At 41.8% G+C, this 24,223-nt stretch overlaps 1 protein-coding gene across 2 annotated transcripts in view; it reads right to left on the reverse strand.

Moving 5' to 3' along the window:
• Window positions 1-477: 477 nt before the first annotated feature.
• dachd (dachshund d) overlaps window positions 478-24,223 on the reverse strand; it is a 94,053-nt gene continuing 70,307 nt past the window's right edge. Inside the window, exons 7-11 of one of the 2 annotated variants that reach the window (XM_026143811.1) lie at window positions 11,024-11,169; window positions 8,746-8,893; window positions 7,907-8,050; window positions 6,731-6,799; window positions 478-2,684 (exon numbers count right to left, since the gene is read on the reverse strand). In XM_026143811.1, the coding sequence (XP_025999596.1) occupies window positions 2,647-2,684; window positions 6,731-6,799; window positions 7,907-8,050; window positions 8,746-8,893; window positions 11,024-11,169 (545 nt within the window). In that variant the 3' untranslated portion in view covers window positions 478-2,646. The remainder of the gene's footprint in view (window positions 2,685-6,730; window positions 6,800-7,906; window positions 8,051-8,745; window positions 8,894-11,023; window positions 11,170-24,223) is intronic. The other variant, XM_026143812.1, reaches the window with a different exon arrangement.

Here is a 24,223-nt window from a genome sequence, read left to right on the forward strand (position 1 = left end):
ATGGCAATACAGGTGAAGTGCTTCTGTTAAATAATTACAGGAACCTGTATTTCCTCTAATTTTCTTGTGAAAAATGATCAAATGAGTAACCGATTGTGACTAATGACTAAAACCTGCGTCGCAGCCTCACGATTTGACAGCTTTCAAAAACTTTTAATGAATTTGTGCTTACCTCAGCTAGTACTTTAAGTGTGCAAAGGAAATTATTCCACTGTGGACACGACTGCGTCAGAAAGCATGCACACAAGGAAAACATATTATGCTGCCGAAACGTTGCCAATATCACACTCACAAAACAAAAAGGCAGCACGACTATAACAGCTTTATGATTTCTCAACAGCTCAGCGAGACCCCAAGTGCTTTTTAATGCGGATATTACGAAGCATGGCCATTCATCGTGCAGGGCTGGTTAAAGGGAGTGTTTTTGTTTATCATTTTAGGGCAATATATTGTGAATTAGCATCATACACACGGAAGTACACATGAAGTAATTTATTTACAGTGAGCTTGGTCACACCCTCATTTGCGTCTTTTATCTAAGATCAGCCTATGCATTAAACACACACACACACAAGTCAAAGGGCACACTCGCACTTGCATCTGGAGTCAGTGAAAAGAAAGGAAATTGTACAGAAGTTATTCCCATCATCTGATTATACACATTTTTTTACTGCTTTAAAAAGCAAAGAACAATATGTTCATTCATTCTTAATACATAGAAAAGAGTTAAAAGTCTGAAGGCTGATTGTAAATGTCCCTAAAATGAACACAACTATACGACCTCAAAGAAAGCAGATGCCCCCATGTTTCCATAAAATCATGTTTGGGTATCGCAGTGGTAAAGATCTGTGTGTTTATGTTTCAGCAATATCAATGTGCAATCTGGAAATGTTACATCAGCGTATTGTGGGGCAACCGCTTCAAACACGTCAATGGCACAGAACTGTGTCACAAACATTGGGTTTATCATCAACATGTTAACTTTATTTGAATTTGAAATACAATGAGGAGATGATTCAAGAAGTTATATAAGTTATCAGTGACAACAGACCTAGACACTCCATTGAGAACAAAAAAGAACAAACATTGTGAACATGGGACACTCTCCCTCCTCCTCCTCCTTCTTCTTCTCCTGATTATAACGCAAAAGGTCTAAACTGTTTTGCAGTTAAAGGACTGACATCAGTTTATGTCTTGAGAATATACACAGGTGTTTCAGCACCAAAACTCCAAAAGTCTTTAGGGAAAGTAACAGTAAAATTATGAATCTTTTCTTATCGGGATATCTTGAAACACTATAAAAAAAACTAAAATAAAAAAAGTGTATTTGTATAGGTCAAACAGGGATTAGAGCAATGTAATCAAATAGCGTTTAGATTTGAAAGGTTGCATCATGACTGATTGTTTTTCAAGCTGACACGACAATAATTCATCTTTTTTTTTCTTCTTCTTCTTTTTTTTTTTAAAAAACGCATCGAGAGGTGCTGATTTCTGAGTGTGCCTCATGACAAAAATGTACAGTAAATTCCAAGAAATATTACCTCTGTTACAAAGATTACAGTAGTATTGACAGCAAAAAAAACAAAACAAAAAAAAACCTCATTTTTGAAAGTGAAACATTTGTTAATTATGTTTTTAAAATCATCCGGGCTTGAGTGAGTCAACCCTAGTATTTGTTCAGCACAATATAGGATTTATTAAATATCATAATTCCAGGACAAACATTTACATGCCTGCATGCTTTCTCACCAAAATGGCAGCTATAGGAAAGGATGACGGCTCAGAGATAGAACGAAACAAAACGGAAAAAAAAGAACAAAAAAACAAAACAAAAACTGAAGGTTTATATAAATGGCGGTATTGTTTGCCTAATAGTTCTACTGCATACACAATACCTCTTAACATTATATACACATACCTTATCAATCCACTCGGGTTCGACTGGAGTGAGTTTTTCCTATCAGCATCATCGGATCTCGTATGTACAACAAATGTAAAAAGGAAACTTGATTGTATTATCATCTAATTTAGAAAACATGAAAATCAAACATCAGTCGTCTTCTTCTTCTTTTGATGAACACATGGATAAACTCACGTTTCCCCTCCCTCCCCCTTCCCACCCCGCCCACACACAAAGGTTCATCTCGTTAGCTTCTCAAAATTCAATTTGAAATACAAAACAGAACTTCAGTCGGATTTCTTCTTCTTCTTCTTTTTTTTTTTTTTGAAGCTTTCTCGCTGGCTGAGATACAGTATAAAAATCTTCAGTGCTGTGAATTTATGAGTTATTACCAACCATGTACCATGGGTACATTTTTACTGTGCTCAATATATATGTTTATCCTTCACGTTGGCCAAGCTGTTGTGTCAAAACCTGCTTCGTCAAACTATTTCATAGTTGGCCTCTGCGATGAAAAAAAGACTCCTTATTCTACATTCAAACTCAACCTTGTCCAGCACTGGGGTGAACACAGCATGTCCATTGAACTCCTACAAGCAGCTTGACTTCCTTCCACTAAATCTGCCTGGATAAGGGCTCTCGAAAGTCTTCGTGAGTTTTCTTTTCTTTCTTTCTCCCCACCCCGCCCCCTTTTTTCTCGCTCTCTCTTTTTTTTTTTTTAATTCCTCCAGCTCCTCGTGGCCTTATCAGTACATCACTGTGGTTTTCAAGAAAAGTCTTCCATCTGCAACAGAGAACACACAGAAGCCAAAGATTAGCCAACAGCTAACATCCCGCTGACGTAAAAAGCACTACTCAGGATGCGATTGTTGATGAAACCTAACTTTGAAATGTTGCCCTGTAGTCTTTCAATTTCAGCGGCACCGCTATGAATTCATAAACTGATTTGGGGATAAGATTAAGTTAGCAGCCATGACAAATATGATTAAATATCATGCAGACTTTTTACTTTATTACTTCCAACCACTACAAGAAACTTGGTGATATCAGAGGGAAAACACCAATACAAAGTGTGGCACGCTACATCAGCATAGATATATAAACACAGAGCGTACATGCATATTTTAATGCCAACAGTGTAAAAGCAGTTATAACAATGATGCACGAGACTCATCACACATATTTAACACATCTAAACTGATATCCTTGTTGAACATAATCCTGCACTTACGACGTAAGGTGCTCGCTAAGTGACATTTCCTGCATGGGAATGGTGTTTATTAGAAATGGCAGACATTCCATTGCTACGTTATCTCCAGACACCTCCAACCTAACGAGCTTTGTCCATTTCAGGCAAACACTCTTGTCTGAGTGTTCGCCTGAGCGAGCAGCGCTGCTCCGACACTGAGCTGGTAAAAGCATCTGTTAGGCACAGCTCAGGAGCATGTTTGACGTTTATTACCTTCACATTTCCTCTGCCGGAGAGTGCCACGGTAATGCCTTTAAGAAGCACACCTCTCCATGGCAGTGCGCCTAAATAATTCAATGTTAAAGAGAAACGCGCACAAAGGCGTTTAGCGGCGCGCGTTGTCGGACATGACACAAGCCGTGCAGGACATCAGAGACGGCGCTTGACTACTATTCCGCCGAGCCGCAGAGGATGCACCTGATTACGATGTCTTGGAAACAGAAGAGACAGCATTCACCTCCGCTAATTAAAAACATCCTATTGCTGTTATTTTAACACACATTTTTGGGGTGCTTTATTATCATCTATATGCTCATTACATTATCAATATTTTATCAATTAGTCCTGCCCTCCCTTTTAGGCTGTGTTTTATGAATTGTGCACAGACGGGGGAGACAACAAAAGCTTGTTGTGTGTATGAGTGTGTGTGTGTGTTTGTGTATGTACTGTGTGTTTTTTGGGGGGGGAGGATGAGGGGTGTACAAACACACAGGCTAATTACCCAGCACTGCTGTAGGTCTCAAAGGCATTGCACTCTGGCTGCCTCTATTCAAGCAACAACCACTGAGTTCTGTGTAAAAGTCATTACAGCATGAATGCAGCAGTAGCAAGAACAGAAAGCCAAAGATGGAGGGGGGTGGGGGTGTTTGAATTTGTGCGAGTGTGTGTGTGGGGGGGTGTGGGTTAGGTATGCACAACTCGACGCACACATGCACACAAGCCCACAACAGCAGATCAAGCATCACCTCGCAGTCTGTCTGCCTGCCCAGCTTCACAGTTGGAGCAATTTATAGGGGTGTTAATGAAAACAAAGAGAATGCGATTATTTGATAGAGGATGACATTTAATACACTGTCGAGAGGGGCTTAAACATCGCGGCGTTTTGCTCCTGACAGATGAAATGATCACGAAAGCGGGGGGGGGGGGGGGGGAGGTGGGAACTCGACAAACAAATCTCCCCGATTCAAATACTTCCTGAAATCGGCGCTGATATTAGCGCAAATGTTGAAACATCTGCTTTACACACGCGACGGGGGGAAAAAAACCCCCGAAAAACTGGCGACGTCTTCACACGTTGTTTTATGAAAGGCTGTCTCATTAAAATATGTTAAAACTTTTCGTATTTTTATATTCAAATCAAGATGAAAAGTTCATTAAAGAGAATAAATATTTCATTAGATGCTAAATAAAACAAAGGGAATTTTTGGCTTCTCTCAGCATAAAATTCCTTTGAAAGATTAATTAATACATGTAAATTATGCAAATTATGCCCATGCAAATATTTTATGAAGACAATTAAGGGATCCATTAATTACAGTCTTTTTTGCTTCAGTGACATTCATTCATTTAATTTTAATTTCACTTTAACTGTTTTGATGTTTAATCTTGCAACAAAGAACTTTATCTCCGCGCGCAGGGTCGTGTAAACTTGCCGAACACGTCGAGTGGGGAAGCGGCAGGGAACCAGAGAAGATACTGGGGGAAGATATTCGCGTGCGCACCGTTGCCAGGCAGTACTGGCGAGGTACAGTCCCAGTAGCTCGCCTGCCTGTGAAAAGAGCCACGCTCCCTCTTGGACCCGATTCAAAACACTGTAAAAGCAATTAATAAACACAGACTGTGTTAATATCGCAGAATTAGAGAAGTGTGACAAAAGACAAATAGAAATAATTAGTTCTCTAAAATTATGCCCTCATTATTTTTTTTTCCACCCCTCTCTCTCTCGCTCCCTCTCCCTCCCCGTTCGCCTCCCTGAGTTTGGAGTTGAGACTATACCCACACATTTCTCTCGGCTTTCATGCGAGTGATAGGCTTGTTTTTTTCCCCCTTCTGCTTGTGTAATTTATCAACATCATTTTTTGCCATTTGAGGTTAATTATACGGCGAGGCTTGCAGAGTAGAGTAGAGGAGACATGGGTGGCAGACAAATGCTTCTCTAATTGAACAAAACACAAAGTGCAGCCTGTTATTCGGTTTCCGCCTTCATTCCACTCTTCGAGGCAATGATCAGAGTGATTGAGAGACCACAAAAATTATATGCTCTACGCTCCCATCATGGTGTTTCGAACCGGGATTAGACGAGGAAAAATAATCATTTCGACCCCGACTTTACATCGCAGCAGGACAATGGCTGCTGTCACTTTAAGTGCAAAAGCTTTAACACATTGAATCTGACACAATTACATCACAAAGAGGCAGGCTCTTGACGAAAGTGTGAAATATTAGAAATTAAAGGGGGCTAAATATACTAATTTGGTATGAAATAGAGAGCTATAATTGTGCTGTATCTGGAAGTTATCTTTTAAATGATGACATATGGATTTCCCTTTTTTTTTTCCTTTCTTTTTTTCGGGTGGGGTGGGTGGGGGCATCAAACTGTTTCAGATCCCCGCAGTGACTGAATGACATTTAATTAAGGAGAAGTCATTATTTCTCTTGCTACATTTCCTCTTATTTTTGCCCTTTCACAAAATATCAGTTCAAGTAGACTAATCATACATTAAAGAGTTAAAGGGACCTAACTTATTCACAAAACTGAACATTCCCCCACTTTTCACAGCAAATTACGTGCAGCATTTTCCTGGATAAATTGGGACCTCTCCCACTGATAAGGGCGGTTCTGAGCAGATGCAGCTGAGGCGTATTAAAGCATTACGTTCGAGTAATAATGAGGATATTCAACCTCTGTGAGGTGTCTTGTATCTGGGTAAACACAGATAGCAGACAGTCTACAGAGGTTATCGCTGGAGCGCCCTTCCCCAAACACATACTGCACCCCCAAGGCTAACAAACAAACAAACCATTAAAAATGTACAAGGCTTATTCATAAAATGGATTGATTTGCCCCGTTTATGACTATCAAAGGAGGGATTCCACTGCTTTTTGTGGTTTTATGACTCATTAATGCCGCCTGAGTTGTAAATAAACAACTTTTTTTTAAAGTCTTTTTTTTTTCCACGACCTTACAGCTTAGCTTTTTCGCTATTTTCCAGCTCTATCCCACGCGAGTTTTACCTCTTTCCCTAAAAGCATCACACCCACTAAAAGTCAAGAGAAAGAACAATATTATTTCTACAGAAAACCAATGATCTTGACCTAGTGCTGTGGCCCAGATGGTGAGCTGTATGTCTGAACAGCAGGCACAGAAACACTAATGTTCATAAACTGAAGCAGCGTGTGTGTGTGTGTGTGTGTGTGTGTGTGTGTGTGTGTGTGTGTGTGTGTGTGTGTGTGTGTGTGTGTGTGTGTGTGTGCAAAGGAGGGTGAGAGAGAAAGGGAGTGGGGGGACAACAGAGGAAGAGAGCAAAAGTGAGAGCCAGAGAAAGAGAGGGAGATTTATTGTCTCATCTGAGCCCCTGTACCTTGTATTGTCCTTTCAGCATCTGTTCTCCCACTGCTGCGGTCACTCTCCATCTCAGGGGTCAGAGATTCTGAGAGAAGAGAGGGATCACCGCCGTTAAACATCCCTGACATCCACCTATCACAATGCCACTTTCACAGCATCATTCATTCAAAACAAGAGACTAAGATGTCAATCTCTATCTAAGCCGCATGCGTCCCGTTTCTCGCTTTAATTACCAACAGTGTTTGGGAGGGTGGGAGAGAAAGAAAGAAATCCTTGATTTAACACTTTGAAATAACAATCTTTTAAACTAAAAACCCCAGCGTGGCTTGATGAAATAAAGCTAGCAAAGCAACGTTACACCTGCACCTAATATGAACAGTCGTGTTTTGATTTTTTTTTCTAATTGCCTTAATAACTCCATACTGCGCACCGCTAGTGGCAGACCAGTGAACTAATGATAAAAGAATGCCACTTTGATACGGCTGAGCTTGTGCATTAATGACTGACGCATTGAAGTGAACGTTTCTTTTACAAATGGAACTGGGCTTCTGCCAGCTTAGAGCTGTCAGATAAACACAGTGATCAATAATTGAGGAAATGTACTTGTACCTCAAAGGTGCTGGAAAGGTGTGCTTGTCTGTGTGCTTACACCGGGATACATCCCTGTGTAGAGTACTCGTTAGAGCTGAAAACGTCAGCCAATCGGCTTGCAGATAGAGAGCAAAATAAATCATTTGGAACTATTTTATTCATCAATTAATGCTGATGTTGTCTGTTCCAGCCTTCTAAACGCGTGTCATAGTCAGCGTAATGTATTTTGCCTCTGACAGAACAAAGGTAATCATGTAAAGATATGTCACCATGGATATTTTAGACATGTTAAATGACTAATCAATTAATCAAGAGGTAGATTAAATGATAATTGAAATGACTGGGTGCTGTAATAGTAGTAGAAGGACATAATGAGAACAGAAAGCAAATGTATAAGTTGACTGTGGGAAAGTTGCAGTTGAAATGAGATAGCAACTAAAAAATATTTGATGTGGATAAATAATAGATCATTTTTGTTTTGTTTTATCACTTTTCCTCGGGAAGAATTCCAGCATTTGATTTCTTTTCCTTATTTGTCCCTCTAAATTCCACACTTAAGTAGTCATGTACAGCAACACTGTCTCACTGTGGAGTGTCTGACCGTTGAGTGAGCGCATGCTGTCAGAGGGCGAGGGCTGCTTCAGGGTCTGCTCGGCCTGCTCTCTCCTTTTGGATTCATACTCCAGAGCTTCTTGGAGTTTCCTCTTGGCCTTCTTCTCCTTCTTCAGACGCTTCTGAATGATGGCTAAGACGAGGAAAAGACCACAGCGGGAAAATAAAATGAGCTCTGGGGCAAATTAGCGGTGCCTTATTTTCAAATGAAATGTGTTTATCACCATACTCTAGCAGAAAGATGGTAATCTTTTTTTTTAGTCAGTGTAGCACACTATTATGGAAAAGGGAAACTCAATTAATCCTAAATATTTTATTATATATAAAGATATTTCCTTAAAGAAGAGATTCTGAGTAAATACTCACTGTGACTTAGTAAACTGCTAGAGGGAATTAAAGCTAATTGAAAAATTTATTGGGATATTTTTCATGAGTTTCTCTCATTAAACATAAACGATACAGTTAGCATATGACTGTGATGCATTTTACATGAGACTGAGAGTAAATCTGTATCGAGTGTGTATTTCCAATTATGTTAACAGACTAAGAGGGGGAAAACCAGAGCTATGCTATCACATTATGTGCAGCCACAGAAGCACACAGAAGCTTATGTCTGCTTTAATCAGAAGCATTAAACATACATGGAGAATTGCTTATATACATTCAGGAGCGATCATATCTACATGAGCACAGGCCTGTGAAGTCTGAACATGAGAACACTGTACACAGTTGTGCACAAGCCCACCCACCTGCTCTCACTCTCTCTTACACACACACACACACACACACACACACGGCTGACAGTGCCAGGCAGTCGTCAGGCAGTACCTCTGTTCTTCTGCTCCATGGCGAGCTGCTTCTCCAGAGTCTCCCTGAGCTCCCTCTCTCTGAACAGCTCCATTTTCAGCTCTGTCTTCTCCAGCTGCACCTGCTTCTCCTGAGCCCGCGCATTGTCAATTGCCACTTTGAGCAGGCCCTGCACACACGCACACGCATACAGAAACACACACCAATGAATATATACACAGCGAGATATACAGCAAAAAAGGGATGAGTGGGGGGGGCAGAGAGAGAATGATGTGGTCTATTTAAGAGCTTCAAGATGAAGTGACAGCAAACCACACTGAAAGTATGTCACAGCAGCTCTTTGTACTGCCCACAGCACTGAAGCAGAACACAGGGCCAAAAGCTGACTGCTTCTACACGTTTCCTTTCAGTCAGACTGTCACCTGAACTAGCCTCTTACCCATGACGGTGCCTTTTAGTGCAACCTTTTGCTCCACAGCTCTGGGTACAGATCTACAAGAGTGTGGGGTAGTTATTTTCTTTCTTCTTCTTCTTTGTTTTGTTTTTTTTAGATACAGAATACTGATGTGAGTGCTGCATATGTCTGACCCCTTTTGGTCAAAACTGTGAAATACAACTGTTGACAGCTTTAACAAGTTAGAGCTAAAGGAAGCAAACGTTAAGAAAAGGGAAGTTTGTCAGAAAAAGAAGAAAAACAGGAAACACTTGAGATGAATTTGGTTAAGTAGAGGGTAAACGATTACTATGGACAACACCAGCTTATTCTCTCTCTGCTGTAACTTTACAGACTTACACAGCACAGCGGGGGTTCATAATACGAACAAAAATGACAAGCAACTCATCATATACTCCTGACTGTCCTGAATTACATGTTGCACAGTTCTGTGCACGTATAAAAGTGGCACTTTCATCACAATTAGTCCCCATCCACATGCAATTATATCCAATGCACTGGGCTATAGCGTACTAATTGTTGATTCCTCTAACCCCAATTTATTCTAAGTTGCTTTATCTTAATTTTCTGCTTGGTTTCATTTTGTTGATTTGTATATAAATATTCAATGCGAAGATCATTATCAAAGATGACTTAGAGGAGTGTTGGGAGCTCGCAGTGGGTTTACTTGTGCCTTTCTAATTACCACGCAGAGCCAAAAGAGAAGCAGGACTCTGGTGCCAACGGTACAAGTGCAACGAGAAGGGCAGCAGCGTACACACATCATTACACTCAGACAGAAGGCAAATACATTCATCTTTCTGACTGAGGGTGTTTGAGTTGCAGCTTAAATGGAGTTCTGAGCAGATAGTGCTTAAGGTCTGCAAACTGTCCATTCAAATCTTCGTGTCATGAAGTTTTCTCGGACAAAGAAATTAGCTCTTACTCTGTAACACTGACTTATAGCATCAGAAGCCTTAATATTGCAGAGAAACTTAAACAGTAGAACATACTGACAAAGATTTTGTGAAGAGCTTTAAAGGTACAATAAGAAATGTTTTGAGGTTATTTATGTACATCGCCTTTCTGCCTGTAGCTAGACCTGCCACGTACATAGTACACTTTATAAGTTACTTTTAATTTAAAGATGACAAATTGCTCTTTCAAACTTTATATGACCACTTAACATTTTTACATTTGTATTTGCATCATTTCTTTTTTAATTTGTTCTCACTTCTTCACATCTTCAATTCATAATCATTCTTCACCTCATCTCCTGAACTGTGAAATGTGCTTATTTATTCCTAATATTGTTGCACTTATCACTGTCCTGAGACCCTCCTGTCTCCGGACACCTGACAACAAGCCGGCTAAACAACAACAGCAGGTTATAAGCTAACACTGTGGTACGGCGGTCACTGTAGCTAGGATTATGAACTTGAATTGGGAGGGATAAAACAATATTCAGTTGACTGCAATCTGCTGACATCTAGTGGTGACATTTTACGCACTGTACCTTTAAAAATCTATAAGAATTTCACATCCTTAATATGCTTGTCCCAGGCACATAGCTCTAGCTGTGAACATCGAAGCTCCACCCACCTACTGTTCAGTTTGCAAGGGCCAGCCAATCAGAAAAACTTTCTTAAAGGCAGTGAGGGTGAACTGTGGAATTCAACTAAGGCCCGCGACGAGATACAGTAAGTAAGGCTTAAAAAAAACTATAAATCCCGCAAAGCTGATCTAGTAGGGTGCAGCTGGAAACCTTTCCAGGCTTTTTTAAGTCTGACCACGTAGAGGCCCTCATATCTGAGGTCAAAGGTTCAACGCAAAGTTTACTACAAGAACACGAGTGAGCAACAATACCTGTATGTTGGTAAGGAGAGTCTCTATTGATGACAGGCCGTCTGGGAAGAGAAAAGGTGAAGGGAATCCCGGAGGCAGGGTCTGTCCAGCCAGTGACAACCGCTCGTAGCTATCTCTTGCTGTTGGAGTGCACATTGGGTTGTCCTCTGCAAAGAAAAACAGTAACAACAAAGACTGATTGATGATTACTAAAAGTTGCTCCACTTGAAAGTAAGTGGCCATATATGTAAGCAGCTTTTTTGTTGGTAAGCTAATACATATTGATCCTGAATCAAGTTGACCAGCAGCAATGGCTGGGCCTGTATTGATCTCTAGGAGCCAATCCCAGCTATCCTTTCCACTCAGAAATATAGTGGACAGATTGCTCCCTTGGACATTCCTTCATATTTTTTTGCCTCTTCTCTCAGCCTGAATGGTGGAGTTGAACAATATCAACCAGGACATAAATCCAGCTTCCCCCATTTAAGAGATGTCATGTGGACTCCAAAAAATCAGAAGCAGGCCAGCAGTTTGACCCCAGCGGCTTGGGCTTCCTTTATGTATGCACGCATGGGTGACTGTCAAACTTAAGATGACATCATCCTCCATTCATCACCGGCAGAAGGGTAGGGCCCTGCCATCTGCTGTCCAGCCTCTCCACCGGGCCTCAGAGGAGGAAGGAGGAGCTTTAGAGGGAGGGGAGAGAAAGCAGGAGGCAGAGCGGCAGAAACACGTACAGCCTGGTCAAACTAAAACAGTATGTCAGACAGTGCCGTTTGCTGCCCCATCAGATCTGACACATGTTTTTGCCCAGTGAGCTTTTTATCAAGCCAGGAATTTCTAAGTGTTACCATCTTGCAGAGAGACACTTTATTAAACACATCCAAGTCTAAAAAGGTCTCCACAGGAAGCCTGCGCCATCAGCTGTTTAATTGTTAATTTAATGAAAGGGGGGGAAAAGTTTTATTTGTAATGTGGAACCCTGGCTGTGTTGTGCACAGCACCTCTCTGCTCTCATCCAGTATTCATATCTGTTTATGTGGCAGGCTGAATCTTGAACAAACAGCGAGCGGAGCTGAACAGCCCTGCCTCTCCCTCCCATCAATATTCACCAACGCCAGCCAAGTGCTGGGAACAGCTGGTCTTACATTAATTAGTTTAAAGTATTTATTTCACCCATCCTCAGAGCAGATTGAGCAAAAACATTGGAGATTATTTCAAGCATCTGCAAATGCCCTGGAAACATCTCACCGCCAAAAGTCGAGTGTTAGGATTCACAGTTTAGGTTTGTAATTTGGAGATCTTTTTTTCCCCTTCTCCCCCCTTCTCTTCCTGAGTGGGGAAGATGGTGAAATATGCACCGCTGGTCCGTGGAGAGAGTAAACAACCTTTCTCCTTTTTCAGATGGAGTTCACTCCTGTTGATTAATTAGAATGGATGGTTGCCTAATGGATTAAAATTTGTTTATAATTTGACTTCATAAAAATAATGAATTGCCTACTTTTAAGAAGCCACTCCTGCGGTAATTTATTTTGTTTGGTGCAATCCTGTCTGCATTCCGAGGTGGGCGTCTGGGTTGAGATATAAAATGCACCCTCCCTTATACAGTGGCACGACATGAAAGTCCCATTTTATCTCAATAAAGTAACTAATCAAAGATCAAAAGCATTACAGTTGGCTCCAGCTCAGGTTGATATAGATGTATTGCGTGCATTATATGCATGCATCACCCACCTCCAATAAAATCTCCATAACAACTAGAGACGTTAGTAGACCTCGGGGAAAGGTCTGCTGTTGTAGCTTTGTAATTGATTTGTACTGTAGGCACTTTGTCCCTTATTTAGTGTTGGCATTAATCATAAATCATTGCTTTAACAAACTCCGGCTTCCCACTCAGCAGGCCTCCCCTCCAACACAATGTTGGATCACAGAGAATATTTGATGGCTTTGTTGCAGGGGAAACAACCTGTCATGCTCTGGGAAAAGCAAACAGCGTGTTTTGTTCGACAGACTCAAACTACCGTACAGCACCTCTTGTCAAATAACATTTCCACCAGGAGCTGCACATAAATAGTGGCATTTTCACACAAAAAAAAAAAAAAAAAAGGTGGGGGATTTGGGGGATCTAATAAGTGGCTAATTTCATCAATATAATCAAAAGTGGCTTAATGAAACTCAAATGTAAATTCCAATGAACACGATGTAAATCCGCTGGTTTCCTCTGCTTCCAGTGTTAAAGCGCCCCCAACTCCCCCACCCACCCACCCACCCACCCAACATTTCTCTCTGTGCCTGGCTGCAAATGCTGGCACGTGTTTGCATGTTTATTTCTCACCATCGCTCCAGAATCATTGACTTCAACTTAATTACAGCGACAGGCGTTGGAGTGATGGGGGCCGGTGGAATGGAGTACTCTGTTTCCAGGTGATATTTCTGCACTAGCAAGGCTGCCAACAGCAGCTGTGACAGCCTCTTGTGCTTACCGTACGGTAAAGGTACAGTTAAGGCCCCCCGACTATGAAATACTGTGTGGAAAAACACTCGCAGGTCACCCCTGTCACAAATAACATTTCATGCACAACTGTTTCGGTGGATAATAGGAGCCACAAATAAAAATGGGACGCTGTAAATACAATGCATTCTGAATGAAATGCCATAATTTAAAACAACGTGTCCCCCCCACCACCGCCGCTGCCACCCTCCTCCCCTCTCCATCCTCCTCCTCCACCCTGTTCTCAATAGCTGCAGAGGGAGTCCTTGACAGTGTGCTAGCAATGATGAATCACCTATCCAGTTAATTTTCTCACTCCTCATGTGTTGTGCTGCTAAAACAGGGGCCCAGGAATTGACTTGACAAACTATGAATGTAAAAAATATCACTTGGAGGGATCTGGGCTTATCTCCAATTTACATGTTATTAGATTTGTGTTGCAAGCAGCACTTGGACCTCGCAAAACTGAAGCAAAAAAGATGGGGCACATGATAACCAGAGATAAAACATGTCTAAAACTCACTTGAAAGCCTTTGAAACATTTGATGGAAAGTCGCAGGGAGTGGAGGGAAACAGAGGAAACTGGCCTGATTTAAAATGTGACAGACACACATTGCAATCTGTGGTAAATCTAGAAGAAACCTTGGGAAATTTAGCTGCAATCTCTGGATAAATAGCTGTAATTGACCTTGGGAGTTGAAAATGTGCCATATGTTTCTGGTTCCTGTGTTTGAAACTGGGTCCCTCAGGACATTTCAGCTGAGTACTCACACGAAGGCAAGCGTGAGCAGGAGGAGAGGAAGATACGGGGGGGAAAAAAAGACACACAAAAAGAGTGAGCGAGAAAGAGGACAGAGGGATGCCGGCAACAGAGAGATAGATGTTTGAAGACGGAAGACGGATGGATAGATAGGTGAGGCACGGTCTGAGGTAGAGGAGGCTGCAACAGAAGAATGAAAGAGTGACAGAGACGTAGAGAGATAGTAGAGAGAGGGAAAGAGAGAGGGAGAGCAGAGGTACATTTGGCTGGCCAGTCAGTGTGATATATTGACAGGTGAAGCCTTTGTCCTTGCAAACCTGTGTTCCTCCCAGCAGGAGAACTGAATGCTAAACCTGGAGGTTGTCAGCACAGGAAACACAAAGCAAGGCAATGCTTTTTCACTGCACAATTACATTTGATTTGACCTGCCAGGGCTGCGGAGAAAACCAGCCTCCTTCAAATGGAGTAGTTATGACCTCTCGGACAGCCATTAGCAGCAAACACAGCATTATTCAAGCTGCACTTAAAGCGCTAGGTTCGGAAAAATCTTGTCAAGGGAAATATCTGTCTTCTCGTACGAACGTGGCGATGCAGAGCTGGGCAAAAAAAAAAAGAAAAAAAAAAGAAGTTGCATGCAATTTGAGCACTTGAAAAAAACATGAGCCTTAGCTGATCTTGCACATGATGTCTGCACTCTGGAGGAAAGGAAAAAAGAAGAAAAGTCAGCTGTAACTGCGAGAGTTTTAAACAGGTAGCGTAGCATGTCGTATGCTGATTCTAACAACTGTAACCCCTGCAAATGCGATAAAAGCAGGTTTCATTTCCTCGCAGAATAAAATATGTACACGATAGCTTGCGATCAGGAAGATTTGGATGGCTCGCAAGCATGCTCGTCCTAAGCAAAGTGTTTGACGAGCCATACAGGACAAATTCTTTCGGAAGACTATCCCTTGCATATGCCGCGCATATGTGTGTGTGACACGCCGTATATGCTGCGAGGAAAGAGGAAAGGCTCACATGCTCGGATGTATGCAAAACTCTCAAGCGGACATACACATTCATTACACGCACGCACGGCACACACACTTAATGTGCCCTCATCACATTTAAGCTAATTTCCTTTTCATCACGGAGAGAGGAAAATGAGTGTTTGCCCCATCCCTGCTGGGGGACAAAGTCAAGAGCCCCGGTCGGTTTGGGCTAGATTAACAGGTAACATTTGGCTCCCACTCTCTTATCACAGCATGAAAATCAAACCGCGTGTTTTTCCTCCGTCGCTCTCTCTCCCCTCCCTAATGTTCCCTTCACTTAGAGATGAAATCGCTTGCTGCACAAACCCATTTGGAGAGAGGAGAGAAGGTGAGTGGGATAATCAGGCTGGCCACTGGGCCGTGTTTCCTAAATGCTCTCCAAAACATTACTGTGCACAGGCATAAAATTAGCACCGGGACCTTAAAATGTTGACATTTAGCATGACTTTTTGGAGAGTGACACCCTCATATTTTCTTGTAGGATATCATTAAATTTCAACTGCCCTATGGCTGTGCCTTTCCATTAATAACCAATTCAGTGTGTCACTTCTCCCTCTCTCGCTTTCTCTCCCCCCTCTCTCTCTCCCGCTCGCTCGTGCCACCTTTTTAAAGTAATGAGTCCATTGCTTTGCTTTAATAAATTGAATCGTATTCTCAAGGCCATATGAAGATAGAGCCACAGATGGACAGGCTGCATGGAGGAAATAACCATAAATCCTTTACTGTCACAGAGGCGGTCTGAGGTGACAAAAGAAGAAGATCGCAACCCTCGATTGGGATCGCGCCGAGATTACAAAAGACACAGTCAAAGGTTGATTCTGTCTGTTAAAACTGTGTTCTCCTAGCAGGGACAAATATACCCAATGACGCTCTTGTCGCTGATGCCGGCTTGTGGTCAAACGTAAGAAACAACACAAGGATCAGAATACTGACAGGTGCTTGTCCCAAAATGTTTTGGAGGGTACGCTGTGCATAATGGCACAGATTACACTGTTATGGTGCAGTTAAGAGAGATTTTGTCCTTTGTTTAACTATTAGCTTGGAGAAGGAAGGGGAGGGGAAAAAACAGGGAGAGAGAGAAATGGAAACAGCGAGAGCAAGAGGCAAGGGAGCAGGATCTGTGTTGACTTCCATTCAGGAGGAAGATATCTTGTCTTTTTATGCGGCCCATGTCATATTTATTGCATAAAGGTCAGAGTGTTCATTTGTTCAAAGTCAGCGTTTTCCCTCTCTCCTCTCCTCCATGTAATAAATGCAGGGGCTATGTCATTATCGGACCTCTGAGGATTACAGGCTTGGCTGACTGTGATGACTGCATAAAAGCATACAGGACTTTTGTTTCTGCCAGCGCACAGCTTCAAATGAGCTCTTAAAGAGAACAGTAGCGGAGGCAAAATGGCATTTTGTAGAGAGAGACGATCGCAGTTCGGATGGACAAAAGGGGAAAGGAGCGAGTTGGTTAAGGCAAAAGATTGAGGGGCTAAAATCCTCGCTCTTGGTTTTAAGTCAGGCCAGTGGTGGCGGAGCAAAATAAACTTGTGGCTCAGAAAGGGAAATGACAGGAGGGGGGCTGACTTGAGACTTGAATAGATTTCTGTAATTCACCTATCGACTCTGAGCCCAAACTGTCAAGAAGATAATGCTTGGAGAAGGACATCACTGCGAGCAGCTTTGAAGGTGTTTAAACTGTCTTTGCATATTGACCTCTATTGTCCGGGCCCATTTATTAACAGAAGAATCCCAGAGATTAAACTGGCCTCAGCTATCGATTGGCTATTTTGCCCAAATCATTCACATTTCAGAGGGGGGATCATTTGTACTGTACACCCCGCTAAGCTGCCTGACCCACTAATCATCAAGCCATTTATTTCTCTCACTCTTTGTTTAGTTCTCCTTTGTTTGGCATTTATTAATTCATTAGAGCAACTTCTCATGCAGCTTAACTTAGACGGTGACTGGGGAGTCCTGTTTCCAGCCGATAGCAACTTACATTCCAGCAAAATATGCCACCGAATATGCGCCCGACATCACAATACAGATGCCAATTACATATTGATAATTAAGCATTCAAACAAACAAACAGAGAGGAAATCCCCCATAATCACCAGGTTTTAATAGAACAAGTATTAGCTTGGCGTGGTTGGCCAGATAGCCTGCTGCTAGATCAGAGCTTTGCTGGGTTTGGGAGGAAGGGGTGGGGTAGGGTGGGGAAGCGGAGGAGGGGTAGTGGGAGGGGGGAGACACATTGGTGTCATTGCCTGGCATTGCAATCCTACAGGGAGAGGCTCTGCCGTTCTGCCGCTACTGCTGAATGACTGTCGACGACAGCTGGCACTAATCCAGACTGGATACACTGAGCTGCTTTTCTTTTCTTTTTCTTTTTTTCCCCTTCTCTTTTTAAATGAAGATGAAAGAACAAAAGAGAAAATGGGAAAATGTAAACTTTTAAAGAGGGCCTTGCTTAGGAGCACTTGTTCCGCGGCTGCCTGGTGAGGAAGCGGCAAAAAACTGATGCAAATCCATTAGCGGTCCTGTTTTCACAGTAATAAAAATACTTAAGGGGTTTTAATAGGAGCGACGTGTTAAACGTGTGGAAATCTGTTTTGATAACATTATTCATAACAGTGGCTTTGCGCTGTGTGAATTAATAACACTTCATTTACAGACGGAAGAAAGCTGGCATGGTATTTCCAGTTAAAGAGATTAATTTTTAAAGACCTAATTGACAGGCTGGGGTTAGGCAGGATAAGCAACAGACTATAAGGCTGCAGCTGCAAAGTCAAGGTGACTGGAATACTCAGAGAAAGGCTTTCAAAAAGCAGAATAGAGAGGGAGGGAGTGAAGAGAATTAGTCCTCGAGCACTTTTCCCTCCGCCCCCCATTCTTCCTCTCTTTATTAGGAATGATTTACTTTCTCAGTGAAAGGATATAAAAGCTCAAGTATAGCGGCGTAATTATCGCCGAGTGAAAATTTAAAGGTTTGACTCACAATGTCCTCAAGTCTGCGAGCAGACTGCCAGACGATAAGAGTGACTGTGTTGAACACTCGGCATCCAATCGGTTGTGCTTTATGGGCTTTGCCAAGGAAGAGCACACAAACAGCACTCAGCTCTGCAAGTCTGTAAACATGATGGACTGTGGCAAACTACTAGGGCTGGTGTTTACCTTGGCAGAGCCTGGCCTTGGCATGTTGGTAGCATCGCTTAATTACTGTTTACATGTAAATATTAAATTATACAAACAACCCCACAGAATGTCTCGGAAAGCGCAGAAACACACATTCAGGGTCAACCTTATCTGTCTGCAACAGTTGCCGCCGCTACGATAGGCATTGTTTTGAATCGCAAATTTTCTGCATTGTACATAATCTTCATAATTGTTTAGTGCTGTTGTCCAAGGGCATTCAGGTAAATATGTTCCCATAATCTGCATAATAGCAGATGCTCAGATATGTAAAACGCACCTTGTGTTCTCAGAAAGAAAAAAAAAAGACGGGGTTATTGTTCAACAACAACAGTTTCATCAGGATAAAGAAGCGTGAGCATTAACGTCTCCAGTCAAGACAGATAGATGATTGCTTTGATTACGGGGCCCTGCTTTCCTGACGGTCCTGAGCAGCATATATAGTAAAGCACTGGTGCCTACTGTGCATCTCTAGTATGGCTGAGTAAAGCACTTGTTCATTTGCAGTGAAGGGTAACATGAAACAGGTCTGAGCCTTCTGATGGACAGGGAGATTTCACCTTCGCCAGTGAATGATAATGCATTATTAAATTTGCCTCTCTGCTCACTAGATACACTTAGCTGACCACAGCATATTTATCTCCCCATCCGAGGCTCACGTCTTGGCAGGAGAAAGCATTCTGTCACTTTTGAGGCATTTCAAAGATTAAAAAGAACCTCTCTCTTTTCAACGTTCCTAAAAGCATCCCCCCCCCCCTTTTTTTTCAGTGAAATGTGATTAGCAGGAGATGGTGTCACGCAATGGAACATTCATGAGAGGGGAGAACAAATATCCAAATGAACTCCCATGTCCTCGAGGAATAGCCCCTCTCTGCACCATCAGCAATCTCTCTCTCACACGGGCTGAGGAAATTTGATTGATCCTCTATTGAATTATTTTTTTGCACTCTTTCATTTCAACAGGACGCACTGACAAGTTGTTTGATCATAAAGCATTATTGTCTGCCAAGTCACATTTCAGGGCTGTGATGGCTAATGATCTTGCCTCCTGACTTAGGGAAAGTCAGGTAGTCAGCATGTGTTTGAAGCTTGCGATTCCAAGGACATCGGGAGGTACTGAGCAAAACACTATACATTAAAAGTCAGGGAGATGAGAGGGAAGGAGCTCGAACTTTTAATGATACTGTACGGCGATACCATCGGTGTCAGTGGAATATTTACGAAAAGAGCACAAAACTGACGCCGAAACTTTTGCCTGACCCAGAGTCCCCCGCCTGCCTTTTTATCATTGCAAATGCTTATGCAAAGAAGGAGCAGAACAAAGACTACAAAGGCTAGAAATCACTCTTTTGTCTTTTTTCATCTTTTTTTTTCTAAACTACGTTCCCCTTTCTCTCGCTCGCTCTCTGTACACGAACCCATGAGCATCCACAGGTCCTTGGCCAAAGCAGCTGTATGGAAACAGACTGTGATGCTCATACCTGCTCGTAGAGCTGGGCGATAGAACGATAACGATATGTATCGCGATATAACTTTGACTCGATAGAGAAATTAAGCTATCGCGATAGACCTCGCCGCTCTTGTCCTCAAGAAAAAAGAAAAAAAAAAAGAAGGTCAGCCAATCCAAATTAAGTAGCGCAGAGCCGAACCAATCACAGCTGCAGCATCACATCGCGTGACTTGTTACGTACAGCACAAGTGCCAAGCCGCACGTGTGTTTGTTTGGGAAGCAGCCAGCGGGTAATGGAGCCAGCGCGTAATGGAGGAAATGAGTGTGCCGACTAGAAAAATCAACCGAGCGTGACCGAAGAGAAAACAGATGATGGTTCCAATGCCGGAGAGATTGTCGAACGGAAGAGCCATAGAAGTTCCGTAGTGTGAAGGTATTTCGGCTATTTCAAGTCTGACAAAAAACAGAGTAGCGTGCACTGTAAATTGTGCCGAAAGCAAGTCGGGAAATACAATAAACTGGTGCATGCGTCACACTGTGCGCCACGTTATTGTTTCGGTAAAATTAACTTCTACAATACTGTTAATTCTACTCTCTGCAGTGTTTAAATGCTTACATATACACACAGTTACTGTCCCTCCACACATACGACTCGGTTCTGCTTCTATGCCCCAGCTTTGTTTACTTTTTCCCACCGAGGCTTCTAGACTTCTGATTGGCCAACATTTCGGCACGGTTAGGAATCTAGCGCCACCTGCTGCTTTGGCATGTTCATAGCAGCGTTTTCCTTCATTTCTGCCTTTATGTGTGGACGGGATTATTTTTTAAAACGAAAACGGAAAATCTCCGTTTTCAAAGATACCCGTGTACGTGTGGACGTAGCCTCAGTCTCTGACTGGAAGCGCTAATTCATCATTCGGCTTTTGTCAGACTAAAGTAACTGTTAAAACTGTTTGAAAAGCTAAGCTATACAACAAGGAGAGATTGAGAATTTCCTTTTAGTTCTCAGTTTATTTGATATTGACAAAAGTTAGTCAGTTTTGTCTGTTCTTCTGTAAAACAAACTAAGATTTATTTTTAGAATTAATATTTTGTTTCTAAGTGGAATTGACAATTTAGTCTGTTTTGTTTGTTCTATTTTGAAACTTAAACGCTTTAGTGGCTGCCTTTTGTGTAGTTTGCAATATTTGCCTTTATTTATCTGAAAAAGTCTCATGTTCCTTAAGTACATCTACCCTGTTGAACTTATTATGGGAAATAAATATTTAAATAAAAACAAGCTGCTGATTATTTCACATTTTACTTGTGAGCAACGGCACATTTAAATCTTACAAATATAGTTATTTGGCTGATATCGTGATAGATATCGTTATCGCCTGAAATGAAAAAAACATATCGTGATATGAAAAAATCTCATATCGCCCAGCTCTACCTGCTCGGTTTGATCTTTGAGAGTGCGAGCTGGGGCTGCGGACAGTGCGCCTAAGCAGCGTCCTGACAAACAAAAGGCGAGACAAATCAACTTTGTCCATTGTGGTCACACCAGTGCACGGTGCATCGCCGACTGCTCGGATGATAGCAGGTATAGGAGAGGATGCACCACCTAGGTGACATAATGCACCACAGGCTTCCATTTATGCTTGAGAGGAGATTAGGAGCGCATCTCCTGTTGTGTCAACAAGTATACATAACATTCACTAGTGAAGTGCCAATATCATATTACTAATGATTCAGCCGCTTTTAAAATATGGTTTACAGAATCGCCTTACATACTGTACTTGCCTCTGCACGTCTTGTCAGGCATTTTTAGCTCGGTGCAAAAGAGATGTGGCATGTTTACCTGCACTTGGGGGTGGGGGTTAGAGCTGTTGATGGGAAATTGCTTAAACTGCCACATGTTTTTTTTCTTCTTTCTTTTTTTTTTTTTTTTTTTAAACAGAAAACTCTTCAACATACATACTGTACATATGGCTTGTGTTTCAAACACCTTTTCCCCAAGGAAATAAAATGATAGCCAGTGTTTGATGTCCAAAGTAAGTTTACAGCTAAAAGGCTTCTGTACCTTTCAAATTTCCCCTTGTTTGTCAGCTACCTGCTGTTTCACGAGACAGAGGCTTGTCGGAAGCTATCGCCGCAGACTTTCTGTTTGAAGCAATTCAATTAGTCACATGTGAGATAACACTTAGCTTTCTACTAGCCTTTTTATTTTTTATCCCCCCAACGTATCGACTAATCTCTTTCTTTTTTTTTTCTCTTCTTTGGCAAAATTTGGACAAAAAATAATCACGTTCAAACAACAGCAAAAAAAAGCCCTACCATCTGGTTGCGCTGCACTTGGTGACACAACTTTGGGAAGTGTCTGTTTTATACGACAACAAACAGCCTTTGTCCTTCATCACCAGAGATGACATGAAAAAGATGAGGCACGTTCATAGGATGTGAGTGCTGAGGCATTATAGGGGCTGTCTCTGAGGCGTCTGACTGTTTAAATAGTCTCCATATGAGCCGGGGCACTGCATCCGTCCTCTGCAGCCAACCTGCTCCCCTTCTTAGAGTGCATTGCAAGAGATTAATTTAATGCTCTGCCAGGATCATAAAGATCAAACAAGTGGAGAGATATCATTAAACCATTGGAATGTTATCTCATTTATCTAAACAAACTGATGCGATGAACGGCCTAATTAAAAAGCTCGCCATAAACAAAGCTTCGGATGGGGAGGCCTCTCCCCTCTTTAACAATGGAACACATTTATTTTATTAATCCAATGCATCGTGTATCATATCATTACAGTTCAATATATCTATCATTAATTTTATTCCCTTCACTTAAAGCTTTTATTGGAATTACTTTGGTTATTAGTTGGTTCTAATGTATTGGTTACCTCTGTATTTGGCTGCTACAATCTCTCTTATCTCGCTGCATAAACCTGTGCATGTTATTCAAATTGCCTCATTTATTATGATAGCTTCCTCATGTAAATTGTGCTGACTGCTCGCCCTTGCACAGTCCTCATTAGACTAATGAAAACCTTCAAACGAAAAAACTAAACAACCTGCCAAATAAAGGTCTGGGGTTATTATGAAAATTACAACTGTGGGAGCCGGGAGAAGCTCTCTTCATTAATTCATGCTCAGCAAATTGGTAACTAATTTAGTTGCACTCCTCTGCATTAATGGGTTATTTTATAAAAATGTTTTCCACAGCCCGAGACCTCTGGTGCACACACTGAAGAGCTCAGAATCCTAATCAAGTCCAGTGACATATTAGGAATTGACAATCTCAAAGATAATACAGCGTGTGTTTGCTAGTAGATGTGCGCGGGTCAACTAGTTAGAACTGCCGCGGATTGCTCGGTCATTTGCTTTCTCCTCTAATATTGTGAAGAAATTAGAGTCATTTGTGTTGATTATCTGAGTGTGGAGGAGGCACTTCAGCTGAGAAGGAAGATTTCTGCTGCCGAGGAAACATTCAGTTGATTTATGTGTGCGGATCCTCGGTTAAACCCTCGTTCTTTGTTTGCGTTACCCCGTTAGTGCAAATCTCTCCTTGTTTCACATACGAACACGCACGCACACACACACACATATGCTCGCACACGTGCAGTTAGACGGTCTGTGACCCATAAATTCAGCTCATGATCCTGCTAATTATTACTATTCACTGCTTCACACCCTGTGAGTGAAGGTCTAACACTGATCTTCACGTCAGCCTAGCCAACAGGGAACATACAGCCGAATGATTTCCATAGTGGTTTTATTATCATTATCAACCTCACCCCATCCTGCATCACCCAGCACAGCTCCGCTAAAACCAACAGAGAATACTGAAATCTATTATTTGCTTCATTTTGTATTTAATCTGCCATGCTTAGTAGATTTCTATCTGCTTCTTTTCTCATTTTCCTCTTCTTCATAATTCTCATCAACAACATCGTAATGAATTTATAAAAGCAATTAATAGCGTAAAGGCTAATCGGCTAATTCTGCATTTTATTTTGGTAGGAAAGATTAAAAACAATTGATATGTGTGGCAACAAATATCATACCTAAAAATAAATAATTAAATAAAATAACTGAGATGCAAAATCTGTGTGGAAATCAGACCTAGCTGACATTTAGTTGCACTATTAAATGTTTTTGTAGTTAATTAAGAGAACTCCAGGGGTGTTATTAAATCGCAGCATGTGCATTACAGGGGGCTGATATGATGTTGCAAATGTAAAACGTCCAAAGCCAGGTAAAGACACTTTCAAAGAGATCCAACAAGCAAAACACATGTGTGCAGTTAACTTATTTCTATGTGCCT

Source organism: Astatotilapia calliptera, chromosome 16 (genome assembly GCF_900246225.1).
Source record: "Astatotilapia calliptera chromosome 16, fAstCal1.2, whole genome shotgun sequence".
Classification (NCBI taxonomy): domain Eukaryota; kingdom Metazoa; phylum Chordata; class Actinopteri; order Cichliformes; family Cichlidae; genus Astatotilapia; species Astatotilapia calliptera.